The 17,769-nt window shown below is 39.4% G+C and overlaps 1 protein-coding gene across 1 annotated transcript in view; it reads right to left on the bottom strand.

Annotated features, from left to right (window-relative positions):
* The window catches only part of SATB2 (SATB homeobox 2), a 185,229-nt gene that overhangs the window by 91,789 nt on the left and 75,671 nt on the right, over positions 1–17,769 (bottom strand). Inside the window, exons 4-6 of the mRNA XM_028122827.2 lie at positions 15,324–15,450; positions 14,018–14,141; positions 2,478–2,580 (exon numbers count right to left, since the gene is read on the bottom strand). Coding sequence (XP_027978628.1) covers positions 2,478–2,580; positions 14,018–14,141; positions 15,324–15,450 — 354 coding nt within the window. The remainder of the gene's footprint in view (positions 1–2,477; positions 2,581–14,017; positions 14,142–15,323; positions 15,451–17,769) is intronic.

The raw sequence follows: 17,769 nt of genomic DNA, 5'->3' as shown, positions 1-17,769 counted from the left end.
CTCATTACTTCTCTTATTTTGAAAATGGATAGACAAAAACAGAAATTTTACAAACAAAATAATTTCTTTCCCATGAGAAGTGGATTCTACTAGATAGGAACTCCCACAGTGACATCTATTCATAGCACAAAGCCTCTTTCAGATGAAATGTGCCTGGATAGGTCCGACACTTCCTTTTCTCTGAGGGTCGAAAGTTAATAAAATATACTTCTCCGGGTGTTTATTTTCTGTACACCATTATACCTGCCACGAATTCTTTGTTTTTCCTCCCACTCCCTTGGTTGATGAATCAACACCACTTGAACTGTTTTACGGCAGCTTGTGTTTACTTCACACATACCTTAACCTTCCCTTTTCTCCTCCTACTGACACACACACACATGCACACACACACTTTTCAACAGCAATGACTAGCTCCATCTCTTTGAATAGCATGTGTACACAGTGTCTGGCAGCCTCTTCAGGTGTGGATCCTTGACCTCCTGATTGAAATCAAGGTCTCGGTCTGCTTTTATGACACTTAAGATTTAACTGTGCATTTACTATCTTGAAAAAAAAATAGCTTAAAGAATTGAATCTCTAAGAAAGAGAAAAGTAGAAGATACAAGTGTTCCTGTGTGTGTGCGTGCATATGTGAGCAGACACACACACGCACCCACACACACACACACACACACACACACACACACATACATACACACACAGGTTCTGTAGTGGCAATTCTGAAAACACTAGACTGGAGAGTTTCTGAATCTGGAATTATACTCCTGCCTATTAAAAGAGGACTCTCTCTTCCTTTTCCTTCTTACAGCAAGTAAATGGGATCTAACAGATGACCTTGAAGCTGCATGATTCTTTTGATTTTTAGCCAAAGAGGATATGTTTAAACACTTCAACAATTTTATTTTAAAAGAAAAACCTGGGAGACAACACTTAGAGAAAAGAAACCCTTCTGAACTACACAATCATGTCTTATAATGAGAAGGAGTTATTCATCTTATCCTGTATATGAGTTAATATTAATAATATTGTAAAGCAAGTGCCCAAACTGGAACCTAAATGCTTCTAAGAATTTTAGAATACACTGAAGAGAAATGGATCTTAATTCAATTTTCACTGCACTTTAATTCCTCCTGGGTAGTTCAACATCTTGACTTTCCTTATAAATTGGATATTTAGAACAAATTGCTCTCAATCTTTTGTAATCAGAACTGTGCTGCCACTGCATGTGAAGTTCGTTTCCTCAAAAGGTAACCAGGTAAACAGCTCCCAAATACCAAACAACCAACAAGCATTACTTCGATACTGTCTCTCTGGAGGAAACCAGCAGGTGGTAAAACAAATAAATTCATCTTTTACTTTTACCTACCCACCATAAATTGTCATTTGAACCTCAGACGGGGGCAGTGAACTGTTAGCAAGGCTATGAATACCTATAATAAGGCATGATGGATGATGTCATAATCACGCAAAAACATAGAGTGGAAGGACCTTCAAACATCAACCTGTTATGTTACCCAAAAATTCCCCAAATCCCCTCAGGGGCTGGTAGGATCTGAATTTGAATAGCATTTGAATTGCGTGAGGACACAGAATGTTTCCAACACTGACATTATTTGTAAAGGAAAAATACCACTGACATATTTAAACGGCTGGATGGTCTAAATAGAATGCCATTTATCATACAAGAGACTGTATTTTCAGGACCAGATACAATTCCACATTTCCTATATTACTACTACTATTAATTATTATTATAGCATGATGGCATTACAGCTATTATTTATTAAGAGGTTTCTTTATGCCAGTATTAACCTATTTAGTCCTCACAGCTAGTGAGTGATTTAGATACTCTTATTGTTTCAATTTTCAGAGGAGGAGACTGAATCTTGGTGAAGTTAAATAATTTGCTCAAACACACACTAGCAAAGGGAGAACAGAGATTTGAACACAAGTCTGCTTTACTGCAGCAGAGACCCTTTGATTTAACCACTGCTCTGGAACTGTCACCAAATAAACACATTAAAACTCCATTTTTAACCAAAGATTTCCTGATACCACAGCAAGCAGTCATTCTAATTTGTTAATTGGTACTTGAACTATAAGTGCTGACTTAACCTATAATGACTGCTTTTAAATTTCCAGTGATTAAATGATTGAGCTTTTTAAATAGACATGCTTACCTGGAATAAATCATTTCAAGTATTTCTAAAAATCTTGGCCTTCACATGCATCTCTTGTGAAGACAATCAACTTCATTTATTATGCTATGAATTTTACTTTAGTTCTAATACCATCTTAGTTTTAAGGGAGCTAATTAGGATCTCCTGATGGAAATATTAAGAATCTTACCTTTGTAAAAATTGTATATAATTCTATAAAAATGTATACCTAAAATTAGCATGAACTCCAAAGAACCAAAAATTCATTGCCCTAAGACACTAAAAATAGGCTTCAAAAACGAAACATCAGTTTACCTTTAATCTTCTTGTACTTCTTATACCATCTCCCAAACTCCTGGCACTTGGTTGCTGACACGTTGGCATAATATGTGCTATTTACAATGGATGAAATCATACTCTGAAAAGAAAAAAAAAACATAATAGTTACATTTTTCATAAACGAGTACTCCTTTTTAGGGATAAGAAGTATCACCCACACCGATCTCCGTTGTCTTTTAAATCTGAAGTAGTCATCCTTCTACAAACTAAACTATCAAACATCAAATATGATTACCTAAATTTGCTCTTTCTTTAACTTCTACTTGTATGATGACAGTGTTTTCTCCAAAAAAAACAACCTTGGGGCAATGTCAAAGATGGAGGAGGCAGGACATACAGATTAGATACAAAAGGAAAGAACAGTTGTGATTTAGGAACCAGAGTAAAAGGTGAGATCAGATGCTCCAGCATCGGTAATTCAAATAATGCCTTTCAGATGTTTCTGTTCTGCTTCCAACTGCAACAAGCTTACACAGCCAAGAATCTGAGAACATCCGTGCTACACACTGCAGAACAACATTTAGGGAAATAAGTTAAATTAATATAATTTATAGAAACGTGTGATTAGCACTTGTGTGAAAATTCACCAAATGAAAAAATTAACAGTGCTATTTTAGAGCAGGGGAAACTAAACATAACACTTGTACTGTGTTTCAACCAAAAATGAATCCAAGCTAAAACTTTCTGAGTGCTTAAGTACGTGATTCCTTCTTGCTCTTCATCCCTTCTTCCTCCTTAGCTCTATGCTTTGGCTGATTTGTAAATGGGATGAAAAGGAAAGAGAAGAGCATAACCTGACTTACCACTAAAAAATTAAATTATAATTGCACACCTTGAATGAAATTTCCTACAGGTATGTTTTCAGTCAATATGGCACGTTTGGACCAACATTTGTAACAGATGTTAACTTATATACCTGAATTGACTATGATAATACAGTCACAGATTTATACAGAGATCTTTACTTCAGCAAATTCTGTCTAAAAACAAATGGACATAAACTCGAGAGATCCAAATAACCTCTGTAAGGTTTTATATCTTGCCTTGAAATCTCACCTTTCTTCAAAAAGGTATCTCCAGATATGGATGGAGCAGCTGTGCAAAATCTCAAAACTTCTAATGGTATTTTCCAAAGTAGTCAAGATAAAAAAGATAATAAATCAAGGCAACAGCAAGTTATTTACCAAGAGGTTCAAACACCAGCAAACAGTCCTGCATAGACTCCCATTTAAAACAGTTCCCTCACTGAGCCCACAGAGTCCCTCTTTTTCAAAAATCACTATGCAGTGCTGGTGGGGGAGGGGAATCCTAATTCAATTCACAGAAACCTCTTTGGCCCTTTCTACATAGCAGATGGCTAACCTCCCCCAGTTGCTGATCTCTAAATGACAATTCTGTTCTCTAAGGGGAAATAGTAAGAAGAACCTTTTTAATCTGAGGATCTGAACACAGCCCTGGGAACACAAAGAGCCAGTATCACCTGAGTGTATCTCAGAACTTCCAGAACCTTACCTACTGCCTTAGAGGATCAGTGGAATCCTAATCTTCCTGAGGCAGGATTCTGCTTTGTGTGTTACTAACAAAGAAGTAAAGAAGTCTCTTGGCTAGCTGGGCTAGTTCCCTCTCTGGGCTGAGTTTTTCTCTTTGTCTTAAACTGTGAAACCCTTGAGGACAGTGACTGTGTCTGTTTCATCCCCCCCCCATGTCTAACACACTTCTGATGTGGGACATCTGAGTCACTCAAATATAACAGATGAAAAGGGACAGAGATGTAATTTTAAAATGCCAAACTGAAATGTCATAATAATGGAAATTTTAACATGAAAGTGGCCTAATAATAGATGCACCAGCTATGCTGGTGTATACGAATAATTGCAAATGTACTTGTCATCTCTGTATGTTGTCTGTATGAACGTTAACCTCTGGAGAGGCACAGGACAGATAACCATGACAGGAAACCGAGGTAAGCCTCCTATTGCAAAGTCGGTCTGAGAGGCAGACTAAAATGCAAAGTGTCTCAATTACTATCTGGAGCTGTCTGGCAACTCTTCCTCGCCCACAAGACCAGGCCACCAACCCATATCATTGTGGCCCCAGATAATCCACCTTTCCCACATTCTCTAGCCTTACTTATTTTGTCCTTGCTCCAGATGTGTCTTCACTGACCCTGCACAAAGCCAGTGTCAATCTATGTGGCAAGGTAGTTAATATCTGGGCTTCCATGGTCTCCATCACCAGATCCTATACTAGAATCAGGTTCACACAACTCATTTAAAAAAGAAGTTGGCTATCCAGAGACTCAATCAGATTTATTCTCTTCCGCAGATTATTATAAATGAGTTTCTATCACTACTGACCATGGCGGGGGTGGGGGGATATATTTAAACTATGAGTTGAGCAAAGGAATTAGGTAGCAGATAAAGAAACTTTCCTAGATAATGAGAATCCTTAGTCACTCAAAGGTCTCTTTTGAGTTTGTGGCACATTTTATTCATATTAATTACCTGCAGGTCTTTACATATAGTTGACACTTAAACTAGTTCTACTGATAAGAATTTTCATAATTCATCTTCAGAGAGCTTAAAAAACAGAAGAGGTACATCAGGGGCATATTTCAGATGAAAGGTCATGTTATGTCTTATTATTCCATTTTCATGAGTATTCTCTAACCCTAAATTAGACTGTTATATTCTCATAGCCTGAGTTTGAACCACTAGGCCTCACTAGAACACTCTGGGCAGATACACAAGGTCACCTAAATGTTAGTGTCAATTTGTTTTTAAAAAATCAAAACTTACTTCACTATAAACAAAATTAAAAGGAGCTAATACAGACCCAGCACATATTTACTTTTGCTCTACATGGTATAAAGTTTCCCAGAGATCCTAGGGCACAGAAAATCTGCATTTACCACATTTCATCCATTCTACAGCCACATTTTTAAAATACTTTAATGTCACTGAAATTGGGATGCATGTTACAATCAACAGCATCTTAGACCTGATGAGAAACAGTTGCTGCAAAAATAGGATGAGTAATGATTAAAATCTCTCCCACCAACCACTCTGCCAAAAAAAGCCTAATTTCCATTTATTGCCTTTTTAAAGTATGTATATGGTTTTGTACTTTATATTGCTCTTTTATGTTTTCCAGTAATTCTAGAGCAACCACACTATTGGACTTTTAAGATCCCCACATCTTTTTTACAAATGAACAAAGATTTGAGTGGACTTTTTCAATCCAGAATGCAACCAACTCCTGAACATCCATGTTGTGTAAAACAAAGCTGATACAAATAACCCAAAAGAGATGCATGCTGTTATTTTTAACACTTGAAGGGATTACGTTTTACTGAGGCTCACGTGAAAACGACTTTGCATTTATGAAGCAAGCTTAATGGCATGGTGGTGGGCTGTGACAAGGAAAGGGGAAGGCATGCATGCACTGGGCAATCAGACAGACCCTTCAGGTACTTAGTCACAGCCATAAACACCACAAGAACAGTAACTGTAGACAAAGCTATGCTATGAAAAAGTATTATGTGTTAAAATAAATAGGAAGGTTTAAAATATCTTCCCAACTACACAAACTTTTGGAAAATTTCAGACTTCTTTGTAATTAATCATTAAATCTTAAATATGAATATTTTAAATGAGGAATAAAATCCAGGTTTCCTCATTTGCAGTCACTCTGACACCTAGTTTGCCAGTTATATTTGAAAGTTATTTAAAATAATAATGATAATAATATTATAATAATTATAATGTATTTGAGGATTTAAAAATATACCAGAATCAGTTACGTCAAAATTTACTAGCTGATTTAAATTTGCACCAAGCCAAATTGCAAGAGAATATTATATTGTTTTAAATATATATTGTTTAAACAATAAACTGTATTTTTTTTAAAGATTTTATTTATTCATTTGAGAGAGAGAAAGAGACAGAGAGATCAAGCAGGGGAAGAGGCAAAGGGAAAGGGAGAAGCAGACTCTCCGCTGAGCAAGGAGCCTGATGCAAGACTCCATCCCAGGACCCTGGGATCATGACCTGAGCCGAAGGCAGACGTTTAACCATCTGAGCCACCCAGGTGCCCTAAAATGTATTGTTTTAATAGTTACTATAGTTAAATAGATAGACCTATCTAAAAATAAATTTTCTTTTAGGCTCCTGAGACAAATTTTAAACTCACTTATTTGTTTTTCACTAGCTCAAAGAACAGATGTCACCTGTGATATGGCTCCATTTTTCAAACTGAGGGCCAAGAAGCTCAGAATGAAGAAGCATCTTGTCCAAAGTCAAATAGCAGTAGAAAGCACCATAAAATGACCCTAATACCAGGCCACATTATTTCATGGGTCTCTTAAGAAGGGAAACTAATTAATGAAAGAAAGTAAATATTCACCACCACCTCCATCAGCTGGTACAAACTCAACAGCGAATATTGCAACCAATTCTTCAGACAAAGAAGACACAAGGTGTGACAAAAGCAAAACATCAAGTTGTGACCTTGGGCCCCTTATAGGACTTAATTAAGGAGTTTAGAATCAGATAAAACTAAGGAACCTAAAGACAAATTAAACCTTAATAGGGAAATCAAAACAATAAACACAGGTTAAGATGATTTTACAATACACTTGAAAAGAGAGCCCTGAGCACCCCTTCTTCCTCCCCAAGAAAAGAAAGATAAAATAATTGGATATCCTTTACCACATTCTCCTTGGCTTAGCAAGATTTATTTGTTTGAATAGCAGTGTTATGCTGAGTAGCTAAGCTGCAGATAACATAATACACTTGCTATAAAAAAGAACATTTTAAAACCAAAGTAAATGGTTACACGTTCTGTCAGCAGGAATGCCCTGTCTTAGCAAGAAGAGCGTTGAGTGGAGAGAGAAGCTGGCATCTCGTAGCTTCCCTTTCCACGGCTACGGGGGAGAGAGCATGATGCAGGCAATGAATGATATATGCATTTTTTGCTCATTTTCAGCCTTCTTATTCTGCTTTGCAGTATGCTAAATTACATATTAAACATGAGATTATAATGATACGTCCATCAAGTATAGTAAAGGGTAAAACCTGATCTGGAGAAATACTTTGTCATGAAAAATTCAGTTAATGTTAGTTGGCAGCCTTCTGCTCTCCCTTTCTATCCCCATTTCTCAGCTATACCATCAGAACTGAAAATTTGTGGGGCTCCTGGGTGGCTCAGTCATTAGGCGTCTGCCTTTGGCTCAGGTCATGGTCCCAGGGTCCTGGGATCGAGCCCCACATCAGGCTCCCTGTTCGGCGGGAAGCCCGCTTCTCCCTCTGCCTCCCCCTGCTACTCCACCTGCTTGTGCACTCTCTCTCTCTCTGTGTCAAATAAATAAATAAATCTTTAAAAAAAAAAAAGAAAAAAGAATTGAAAACTTTGCCATTCTAGTTGGAGGAAACACTTGCCCTGGGCTTTGGAGTCTGACAGGACTACATCTGAGAGCTCCTCCCTTAAGGGGCTGCTGGTGGCACCCTCATCTGTGGAAGTGGGATGTTGCTACCTGTCTCAGAGGCTGTAAGGACTCAGAGAGATCATCTGTGTACAAGACCTGACACAGAAGATGCAGAGTGAGTGAGTGTCCGCTCTCTCCCCTCCACACAATCATTCCAACTGTTCATGGCAATCACCCAGTTAGGGATTCATTTCCAGCTGTCATCTGTACACCTCCTTCAACAAGAGTCATGAGGTTGGGCCTCAAACGAAAACAAACTCACGTGAAAATAACTGGAAGGGACAGTTGGCAACTGGTTAACATAAGACAGGAGGCATCCTGACTACATACGTGAATTTAAGATGAAATGCAACAGACAGTTGGCAACTAGTTAAGACAACACTGGTCCACACAGTTGATAAGCCTCTTGTCTGTAGATGAGCACAGGGTCAATTTGTTTCTTCTACCAACCCAACTGGCTGCTTGAGTTCACTGCCCAATTATTTTAGCATATTGTACATTCAAGTTGGTCTTTTAAGGATCCCCAAATAAGCAAGGCTTGCTCAGGATGACAGAAATAATTATCCAACAGTCTATGTCTTAAAAAGACTGTATAAACACCACATCACCATCATACTGGAAATCCAGTTAATGTGTTCACGGTTCAATAACTTCTGCCAGTCATTTTGTTCCTCAAATATTTGGCAATAAAACCTCCACTAAGGGCATGGGACAGAGCTGCTTTAAAAACATATCTATAGGGGTGCCTGGCTGGCTCAGTCGGTTAAGCAGCTGCCTTCAGCTCAGGTTATGATTCCAGGGTCCTGGGATCAAGCCCCACATCGGCTCTCCGCTCAGGGGGACCCTGCTTCTCCCTCTCCCTCTGCCTCTCCTCCAGCTTCTATGCTCTCTCTCCTGAGCTCTCTCTCTCACTCGCTCACTGTCTCTCAAATAAATAAATAAAATCTTAAAAAAAAAATCTATATGCTAAATGAAATAAGCCAGATAAAAAGACAAATATTCTACGATTCTACTTTTGAGGCAGTTAGAACAAGTAAATTCATACAAAGAATAGAAGAGAGGTTACCTGAGGTTGGGGGTGGGGAGAGGGGAATGGGGAGTTTTTACGTAATGGCTGTAGACTTTCTGTTTGGGGTGATGAAGACTTTTTGGAAATAGATAGGGGTGATGGTTGCACAACACTGTGAATGTAGTTAATGCCACCGAATTATAAACTTAAACATGGTTAGAACAATAAACTTCATGTTATGTATTTTTACCACAAAAATAAATTTAAAAAAAACCTATCTAGAGTCACAGAAAACATGTTATGTTACTGGGGTTGCAGGGGAACACTGGAAGGTGCATGCCTTTGCAAATTACTTGTTCATTCATTGCAAGTTTAAGTTAACAAGACTGTCTCTTTAGTCTTTCCATTTGATCATAATACCCCATGAGGTGGACAAGGAAGGTACTGTTAGCGCTACTTATTTTAATGGATCAAACCCCAGAGGACCTGGGATTTTGTCTTTAACTCTTCCTTGAGTAAAAATAAGTAAGCCACAGAAAGACGCGTTCATAATGTTTCCAAATTGGAACAGTTAGTTAGAGAAGACTATTTAATAGGAGACCCATGCCTAAGGTATGGTATCTTAGGGTGCTTGGCACAGACTATATGGCTGGACGGAGAGGTTGGAAGTGGTGACTCAAATGAAAACAAGCTCACACGAAATGTGAGGGGGGCATCAGAGGAAAGGGAAGAGACCATCAGCACTGAAACATATTCGGAAAGGTGAAATCAAAACTAAATACATAGACACACAAATACAACCTATACTTTCCAAGCACCTAGCCGGACAGAGAATAGCAAAATCATGACTTCTCTCCCTTTAAATATATATGCCTCAGCCTGCAATTGTTGCCCTTTTATGGACTTTTCCACTTTTCTTTTCTTCTGCCTTTAAAGGCTGCTCTTTTGAACTGTAGAATACTGGGATGTTGGAGAAAATATATACGGGCCATTGAATCATCACTCCTTTATGCAATCGCCACACTTGAGTGAGGAAATACCTAGTACGGTTTGGTTTGGAGATAATAAGGAAGAATTATTTCAAAACAGTCAGTTTTTTTACTCCTGAATGGAGTCTATCTTACATAGCCCAATAAGCTACTTTCCCCTTTGAACTAAGTAGTACTCTTCTTCCTAGGTTGAAAGCTGTCCTCCTCTCTCATCTTCCCCATGGCTTCCCCAGCCCATGGCAAAGTGCCTGACTCCTAACTGGGACTCCAGTAATGTTGGTGGAATACATTGCTTAAGTACTGTTTCACCTTCTCAGAACAAAAATGCATTCTTTTTCACATTATGCAGGTTGAACCTTAAAAAAAATGCATGTACCTGTTCTATGACAACCACAAACAAAATAGGTGAGCTTATCCCCACACTGAAATGCAATCCAGCTATGCAACTCAAGTGAATAATCTAAAATGTTTAAGGGTAATAGCTGTAGGATTAATGCTGGGGCCCATATGACATGTCCATGCTCACTGAGGACTATCCCAGTAAGATTTTCCATAATCACACAGCATACCAGAAGCCTAAATCAAATCTCCCCAAAATTTAAGTAACAGAACTGAGCCCCATTTGATTGAAAATGCACTGAGCATCGACCACCAAATTACTATATTCACTGTTTCTAGTTCAAAACATTTTAGGGCTGCCAAGAACACCATAAAAATAATAAAACTTTACAGTTTATAGCACTTTCTAAAACACTTTTATACTTAATTCATTAAACACATTACAGCAGTGGTTCTCAAACAAGAGTGATTTACTCCCCTCCTAGGACATTTGGCAATGTGTGGAGACATTCTGGTTGTCACAACTGGGGGGAGGGGAGATGGTGGCATGCTACTGGCATCTAGTGGGTAGAGGCCAGGGATGCTGCTACATATCCTGCAAAACACAGGGCAGCCCCCGCCTGCCAAGAGTTATTTACCCAAAAGTTAAATAGGGCTAAGCTGAGAACTCCTCCATCAGAATACCAACTTCTTGCAAGACATATATGGTGCTGAATGCTGAGGAAGTGAACATGAACAAGACATGGGCAGCCCATCAAGTGAGGAGAACTGGCAGGTGGCACTGACAACAGGCTGTGATACGCACTACGACAGGGGTGTGTGCGAGAGGCTACCCAGGGCAGAAGAAGCAACTGCTTCAACCAGGAGGTCAGGGTACTTCCCCAGCAGTGACTTTCCAGCTGGAATGTGCAAGATGACTTCATCAAGCAGAGGACAGCACTGCATGCTAGCCGGGAGAAATTGCATATGCAAAAGCAAGCAAGAGTCACCAGCATTGTATGCGGGGCTACCAAAGCCAGAGATTAACGCGGTGTGTCTCCCTGGAAGGCCAATCTCACGTGGACAGAAGGAGAATTTCACAGGTAAAGTGATTTTTATGGCATTTTAAAAATATCGAAAACCAGGTATATGGAGTAGAATATAAATTTTGCATGATTTTTTAAAATAACACAAGAAGTTCATTGTTAGACTTGCAATGCTAAGGGTACTAGTTAGGTTGCTCTCACCCTCAGGAATATTTTGGTGACATTTGAGCAATGGCAAATGTTCCAAAATAATTAACTCCATGTGTTTGGAGCACAAAGAGGATGCAGGTAAAAGGAAAAAGGCGGCTCTGGTGAGAAATCAGGCTGGACAGTATCATCTTAACAATTCTTACAGGCCATGTTACACAGTCTGCACCTCCTTCAGGCTGGGCAGGAGCAGTCACTGGAGGCTGGGAGAGGAGGAAATGGCAAGATCTTGGTGCTGGGAAAGCAAGAGACAGGAGAAAGGTTAAAGTTATGAGGCAGTTAAGTCTAAACAGGGCAAGGGCAGGAAGGAGGAAGATTTCAGATACGAAGGCAGTAGAATCCACAGGATCAAACTTGAGAGTGATGGAGAAGAAACTTTTTTAGGTTGGGCAGCCGGAGGCGGGGGGGCAAGTAATGAGAATAGAAAATTGGGGGAGAAAGAGGTTTTTATAGTAGGGGTAAAGGTGATCCCATTCAAACCTCAAGACAACCCTGCAAATTATATGAAATATGTATAGATACAGTCATGCCGTTTCCAGAGGAAATCAGTAAGGCTCCAGAAGTAGACGGGCTTGCCCAGCATCGCACTTCCAGCAAAAAAGAAGGGAGATGGCAGCCAGGGTGCTCAGCTCCTGATCTGGGTTCTTTCCACTCATGCTGTCTCTCTAGTTATATTTTACAGTTATAACTAAACTTGATCATCATGATAGATCAGTTGTGACCAAATTTCCATCGGCTATAAGAGCCCTGGACACAATTCTGAATTGGTGATATTCAGTTAGGAGCTTGTCCACTTCCAAGCGAAGCCCATTTTGATTTCCACGTAAATTCAATAGACAATTAATTGTGACTGTGAAATTCAGGGCAAATGATTGAATTTTTTTCCCTAAACTGTTCTTTATCAATCTCAGTATATGATCAGAATTAACTTGAAATTCTTTTTATAACTTCATAAGCAATCACATTGGAATAAATCAAAATCCTAGCAACAAGTGTTGGCACTTAACATACTCACCTACACGTAGGTACTGAAATGGCCTGTGTGGAAGCGGTAAGCTCAAGAGCAGGAACACAACCGATGGTCGAGAGATACCAGTGTTCCTTTCTATCTAGCTACCTACTACTCAGGTGCATGCTTTCTTGAGTATTTGGAAGCAAAAATATTAATTGCATGCTTTATCTCATGGGATTTAAAGTCCAAAACATGCTCCATGACACACATAAAAAATATTCAGTTCACACCAACAATATCGCGTCTCAATATTAATAGCTGATACTATTAATGGAGCATCATTGTATGCCAGGCACCAGGCCAAGAATTTATGTGATTTATCTCATTTACTCCTCATTATATGACTTAGAACTATTACTATCCTGGTTTTACTGACAAAGAAATAGGCTCACAGAAGTGAGGTCATAGAGGCCTGTAAGCCAGGACATGAATCCAGATCTAATTGATTTCAGAATGCATGCTCTTTAACCACCAGGCTTCCGGCTTCCCCCAAAGACTCTATTATCCTAGAACACAGCTCAGGGCACATCAAGTTTCTACGGTTCTTGTCACCTTCCCTTGAACTTGACAGACATGTAATTAGTCCCATTGTCTTAAATCAAGTGTAGCAACTCACCCAAGAAATGGATTTCCATTCACAGTTTTAAACAATGTCAACCTGAGTTCATGTCATAGCAGTCCTAAGCCACTGACCCTAGCCACCAAAATATTACCTCATCATTAGAAAAAGTGGGCCCCTTGCCCATGAGCACAAATGGAAAAGGCAGCCCTTTCCTACTCTGTTCCTTCCTTTGATCCTATCTACCTCTTATTTTTGTGGCTTTAGTTTCTCATCAGTTCACTAAAAATGGAGTATCACTTTTTCTCATGATGCATTTTCACATGGCAAATCCACTACAAAATTTAGACAAATGTGTATGATGTAAAGATCATCTCTCTTTGCCAGCAAAGGGAAATGCTCAATAAATAAATAAAAAATAATTAAGATGGGTCTGACATGGCTGACTCATTCCACTGACTAAGTAAAGGAATGGTCTGGAGCCTGAGACTTTGCAGGCGAGATCTGGATTAGGATCTCAACTTGCCACTGAGCCTCCTGAGTAAGCTTAGGAAGGTAAAGTGCTTCTGAGTCTTGATTTCTTGATCTATAAAATGGAGACACTGGTACCTACCTCCTGTGATATACACGAGAACTATTATGTTATTAACATGAGTTAAAGATTGCAAATGTGAAATGTTTTAATACCTGCCCATTATATCAAAGCTCTCGGTAAGTGATAACTTCTACTCCAAAACAAAGAGCACCAAACCTCCATATTTTTCCCACCTAAAGTGTAGTGTAACTATACTAAAAGACAGAAGACAGCTGTCTGAGCAGGACCACCCCTCCTATTACATAGTCCATCGGTGACTTTCTACGTTCCCCAGAACCCCACCTGGATATACTGACCTGGGAGAGAGGGCATTCTTTGGCTAATGTGCTCTGGTTCATCTCTTTGAGCAGTTCCTTTAAGGCATTGCGGACTGTGGCATGGTTCCACTGCTCCGCAGGCAAGTCTTCCAACTTCGAACAACTGGGAAACAGAGCAAGAATGAACAACACACAAACCTTAACGGAGGGCCCTGGCTGCAGAGGGTACAGATTGTGACAGTCACTCCCGGGTCCTCTGCCAGCAGGGGGAAAACTGCTAAAGCTCAGGGTCTACTGTGGGCCCTGAATGAGGGTAACGGAGAAAAACTGCTTCCCCAGGACTTGGACCGAGCCCAATTCGGCTTCTTTAAGTTTGTTTTCATACTGGCCTAAGAAAAATAGTCACTTCAGATATGAAGAATTGCTAATATTTTAAAATATGGTTTTTCCAGTTTGTTGATGAAAACAGCATGGCAATATGATTGTAAACTTCCACAATACAAGTTTAATTATTGGACATCCCTAAGGTTAAATGTAGACAAACAATCCATCAAATTCAAAGCTTGAAGGTCCACTCTTCATTCTCCTAGAACAATTCGGAGATGTTGTTTCCCTAACCAAAAATAACTTTTAAGAGAGGACACTAACGCCTTCCTGGACAAGGATGGGGATGTTGGGGTCCTACTAAAGAACAAATACTCTAAAATGAGAAAATTCAAAACCCTTAAAGGACAACATTTCTTAAATCCTATGACTTACAGGCACTTTCCGATACAAGACGCTGCAGAGAACTAGATGCTTTAGAGGCATAACTTGTTCTGGATACTGTACCTGAAAAAAATCATTTCCAGAACCTCTGCAGGCCACAGAGTGCGCTTCTTTAAGGTGGCCACCAGGAAGGGAAGAAAAAGATACCCAGTGCCAGCACCTTCTTGGTAAGCCTGCTACACAGGGACAGAACTCAGCCTTCAAAACAAACCTGAAAACAGCAGAAGTGCTTATTCTTCAAATAGTATATGCTAAGCATTTCAACAGAGAACCCATTAAATTAGGGGCTGTGGAAAGTTCCCCTTTAAGGGCCACAGATTTTTAATGATTTATCAAGCTTCCCCTAGGTTACCACTTCACTGCTTCTGAAAACAAAACATAAAACAGTTGGAATGTGGACTATAAAGATGCCTGGTGAAGTGTCCCTCCTTCCCTTCTCTCTTTCCCTTTTTAATTTTTTTTTCATTTCATCCATGTCTACAAATTAACAAAGACAGGACGTTCTAAGGTCGGCAGCGACTCTGACCGACGGAGCGGCTCCTCGAGTAAGGAAGGGCAGATGTTCAGAGACACCCACCTTTGTAATTGGATTTTCAACGTCACGACATGATAGACATCCTGCAGCATGTCGGCCACTGTGGCGTCGGGTGCATCTGTCACATAGCTGAGGGGCAGAGGGTTCCACCTCCCTAGCTTGATTATTCCTGCAAAGAGAAGAAAAACACAGTAAACACATTTCTGCTATTTATTAAACCTTCTCATTGTTTGTTCAGTGTTCAGAAGGTCATTCCATAGTCAACATTCAAGGCCCATTCAGAGATATTTTACAACCCGGTGCAATAACCTATTTCTTTCTGGCTGACAGCTGAGTTAACTATACAGGAAGATGGGAATGAAAGGATGAGGTTTAATCACGGACAATCAGTTCTTTTATGTTTTCCTGTTTCTTAAATTACTTAGAAAACCATACGGATACTTCCTTCCCCCAAAGTCTTGTTTCACATTCTAACTTAAGACTGATGCTAAATATACCGGACTGCTGATTTCATAGACCAAAAAAAAAAAAAAAAAAGCAAGACTTAAGTAAATATAAGATTTGGTTTTGAATTGTACAAGAAAATTCCTGTGTGTGGGCTCAGCACACACACAGTCACATCCTGACTGTGGTGTGATCCCCAGTGCAAACAGCATTTGGAGCTGATGAAGCAGTTCTAGTTCACTTCCAGATTCGTGTTTCACCAGGCAGAGGGGTTATTTTCCAATAGCACAATGACTGACCACAGATCAGAAATAGCAGAGATGCCTTCAACTTCCTTTTTTTTTTTTTTTTTAATTTTATTCCTCTGCTCTTTTTAGAGTGATAATGGTACCATTTCCCTGTGGGTTTCCTGCTGCATATGGTAAACATGCACAACAATGGAGAGAGAATAAAAATCCTGGTCAAACTTGGGCAACACAGAGCAGTGACTTTAGGAATACCCTTGTGACAAGAAGATTTGTGGGACAGCTTCAGCAAAACATGATGAAAATGCTAACTTATTCATAAGATGGACCCACCTTATCTGGTGCATAAGGGCACATGTAACGTTGATGAAGAAAAATAAAGAAAAACCCATTCAAAAACACAGTGTAACAAAAATTTTATTTGTATGCAACGAAAAACCCAACGGTCCCCAAGATGTCAGAAATTATCACACATAAGAAACAACTGTTTTAGTGAAAGAAAAGGAACAGAATCTTTTTTTGACAATACAGGTGAGTCCAACTACACTGTTCTTTCAAAATATTTTTTATCGTCAAAGAGAGAGAACACCTGTATACCCAAGTGAACTTTTAAAAGCTTCACAAAATAATGCTTTATAGCTATGGGGTAAAATTCTAATAATAGGAAATGAACTTTCTGGTCAGGGCACGTCCTGTCCAAGATGAAATAAATGAATGCGCAATGCTTGACATAATGCTTGAAAACAGGGAATAAACAGAACAAAAATATTAAAATGATGCACTGTTTCAGTATTAAGATTTAACAATCTGGTGCTGAATATGCTGCAGTATAAATAGTGCCTGGACTCAGATCCAATAAAGTAACACAGCTCTCATTCATAGTACCGTATGTCTCCAGTTCTGGCTCCTTAAGTCACATTTCACTTGCCAAGAAAAGCTGTTTTCTTGTGGGGATAGTTTTGCTAACATTCTCTCTCATGACAATGAAAAGTGCACAGCAATGCAGCATAAAGTAGCCATGAAATGAACATCCAGGGCCCACTGGACAGCCACCTGGAGAGAGGCTGGGTCTGCTGTCTTGCTTCTTTGACTCCTCCTGACCTTTGAAAATTACTAAAAAAGATAACATATAATGTGTCTAACATATTTCCTTTTTTTAAAAAAAAATCACTACATAACTTTAAATTCCTTTAAAAAAATCATTATCATGATAGTCCGTTGAGTATAAATCGGCCATATTCTAAAAACATGGTATATTTCATTATAAGAGATTGGAAGGAGGGAAAAGGGAAGTCAGCAATTGCACCCTGCGCCCTATGACAGGTAAGTAGAAGAAGCTGACTGTGTGGGTCATTTTGGTGACGAAGAATACAAAGGTAACATGAAGCCCACAACTCCTGCCAGCTGCCAGGCACAATGCTAGAGGAGGTTCCCCCATGCTGCTGTGTGTCTGTGTGTCACTGCTCTTTCCTTTTTATTGCTGAGTAGTGTCCCACTGTAGGAATAGACCACACTGCAGTCACACACAACAGAGGATCTCTGCAGGATTTAATTTATATAAAATACAAGAACAGGCAAGACTACAGGACTAATCTATGGGGACTGAAGTCAGAAAGTGGGTACCTCTGGACAGCAGGGGCAACCGACTGGAAAGAAATGTAAAGGGATTTTCTTGTTTTGGCTGCTGGTTGCATGGGCATAAAAACTGTCAAATTCATCAAATGCAACACTTAATACGCATACATTTTACTGTACATAAATTGTATCTCAATATAAAAAAGGGTATTGGGGGAGGGATC

Source organism: Eumetopias jubatus, unplaced genomic scaffold (genome assembly GCF_037043125.1).
Source record: "Eumetopias jubatus isolate StellerSeaLion01/CBP00866 unplaced genomic scaffold, mEumJub1_p1.0 scaffold_3, whole genome shotgun sequence".
Classification (NCBI taxonomy): domain Eukaryota; kingdom Metazoa; phylum Chordata; class Mammalia; order Carnivora; family Otariidae; genus Eumetopias; species Eumetopias jubatus.
The sequence above is the reverse complement of the archived record's forward strand: the minus strand, read 5'-3'. Positions and strand labels throughout refer to the sequence as shown.